This window comes from Lupinus angustifolius, chromosome LG14 (assembly GCF_001865875.1).
Source record: "Lupinus angustifolius cultivar Tanjil chromosome LG14, LupAngTanjil_v1.0, whole genome shotgun sequence".
Lineage (NCBI taxonomy): Eukaryota > Viridiplantae > Streptophyta > Magnoliopsida > Fabales > Fabaceae > Lupinus > Lupinus angustifolius.
In genome coordinates this window covers 15,623,700-15,626,002 of record NC_032022.1, presented here as the reverse complement: position 1 = coordinate 15,626,002, position 2,303 = coordinate 15,623,700, and the positions used below count along the sequence as shown (strand labels likewise).

Sequence of the window (2,303 nt, the reverse complement as noted above, 5' to 3'; positions counted from 1 at the left end):
GACATGTTTTGTCTTTGACTATGGTCTTTCTATGCCTTAATACGAGAAACATTATCAATTAAAAAACATAACATTGCCAAAAAATTATTACATGAAACGCAAATATAGGCAAAGAAGCATGACATGCCCAATTAAGCCAAGTTATCCATTGGTTGAAACCACCCTCTAAAATAAGAGGTATTACAACACCAATGGTTAATAAAATAGAAAGTTTAGTATCTAATTTTGAGGGACCTAAAGTTTGAATTAATGGCTTTGCCACTTTGGATTCAGAAAATATTGCAGAGCCTCTCATATAGCTTCTAATGTTTCTTACTGTTTCTCAATATAATCCTCCACCCTCTTCTCTTTTCATTCATTGGCAGCCTTGGGCTTTTCCAAGGTAGTGATTTTATTCAAAATGCAGGCCTCAGGCTGCTCTGTGATTCTTTCCTTGTTACTCGTCTCGTCATTTTCATCCTTCTCCTTTGCGCTCTCGGATGTTGAAGCCTCTTTCATTGCTCGTCGCCAATTGTTACACCTTCATGAGCATGACGAATTAACCGAGGCCTATGTCGAAAACTACATAACAGATCTAAAATTTGATAATCCAAGGCTCAAACGTGCGTATATTGCATTTGAGGCATGGAAAAAAGCAATATATTCTGACCCATCAAACATCACATCTGATTGGGTGGGACCAGATGTTTGCTCCTACAAAGGAGTTTTTTGTGCACCTGCCCTTGATGATCCTAAGATCGAAGTTGTGGCCGGGATTGATCTTAACCATGCAGACATTGCTGGTTATATTCCTCCCGAGTTTGGTTTGTTAACTGATCTTGCTCTTTTCCATATTAATTCGAACAGGTTCTGTGGTGTTCTCCCAAAGAGCTTTTGCAATCTAAAACTTATGCACGAGCTTGATATCAGTAACAACCGCTTCGTTGGTCCTTTCCCACAATCTGTTCTTTGCCTTCAAGATATCAAATACCTTGACCTAAGGTTCAATGACTTCGAAGGGGAACTACCTTCTGAGCTATTCAACAAGACACTTGACGCTATCTTTTTGAACAGCAACAGATTTGTGTCCGTGATTCCAGAGAACCTAGGGAACTCACCAGCTTCAGTTATTGTTTTGGCCAATAACCATTTCAATGGTTGTCTTCCTGGAAGCATTGGTCAAATGGACAAGACCTTGAATGAGTTTGTGTTGGTTCACAACAACCTCTCAGGGTGCTTGCCCTCTGAAATTGGAAAACTTTCCAGCGTTGAGGTGTTTGATGTGAGCCATAACATGTTTGTCGGTGTGTTGCCAAAGACATTAAATGGACTCAGAAAGGTCGAAGAGTTATCCATTGCAAATAACAAGCTCACAGGTTCTGTCCTACATGGCATCTGTAGCTTGCCTAGCTTGGTGAACTTCACATTCTCTTATAACTATTTCAATGGCGAGGAAGAAGGTTGTGTGCCTCGATCTAGAAAAGAGATTGAGTTGAATGATGAGAGGAATTGCATTTCTGATAGGCCAAAACAGAGGGATGAAAGTGAATGCAATGCAGTCATAAGCAAACCTGTTGATTGCAACAAAGCTCAGTGTAGCCACTCTTCAACCCCATCTCACTCTAATAATCCCCCAAGTCATACTCCATCAGAACCAAAACCTACCCCTTCAACTTCCAATCCACCAACTGAGACTCCATCGGAACCAGAATCATCACCACAGACTCCCGAAACCCCCGAAACACAAGCACCACCCACACCAGAAATGCCCAAGGCACAATCTCCACCCACACCAGAAGCACCAAAAGCAAAACCACCTCCCACACCACAAACACCCAAGCCAGAACCACCACCAACTCCCAAAGCAGAGCCACCACCCAAACCACAAACACCCAAGCCAGAACCACCACCAACTCCCAAATCAGAACCACCACCCACACCACAAACACCCAAGCTAGAACCACCACCAACCCCTAGAGTAGAGTCACCCTCAACACCCATGCCAGAACAACCATCAACCCCTGAAGTAGAGCCACCACAAGCACCTAAACTACAACCACCGCCTACACCAGAAACACCTAAATTGTCACCACCTGAGGAGGATCCTCACCGCGAAGCACCTAAAGGACGACTAAGGACTCCACCTCCACCAGTCCAGTCTCCTCCTCCACCAACTAACTCCCCACCCCCACCAGTTCACTCTCCACCACCACCTGTCCACTCACCACCACCACCGGTTCATTCTCCACCTCCACCAATTAACTCACCACCACCACCAGTTCATTCTCCACCCCCACCGGTCCATTCTCCACCCCCACCGGTCC

The 2,303-nt window shown here is 44.6% G+C and overlaps 1 protein-coding gene across 1 annotated transcript in view; it reads left to right on the top strand.

Moving 5' to 3' along the window:
- Positions 1–2,303, top strand: part of LOC109326425 (pollen-specific leucine-rich repeat extensin-like protein 1) — a 2,975-nt gene continuing 672 nt past the window's right edge. The window contains exons 1-2 of the mRNA XM_019559108.1: positions 1–1,913; positions 1,995–2,299. Of these exons, the coding sequence (XP_019414653.1) occupies positions 401–1,913; positions 1,995–2,299 (1,818 nt within the window). The 5' untranslated portion in view covers positions 1–400. The remainder of the gene's footprint in view (positions 1,914–1,994; positions 2,300–2,303) is intronic.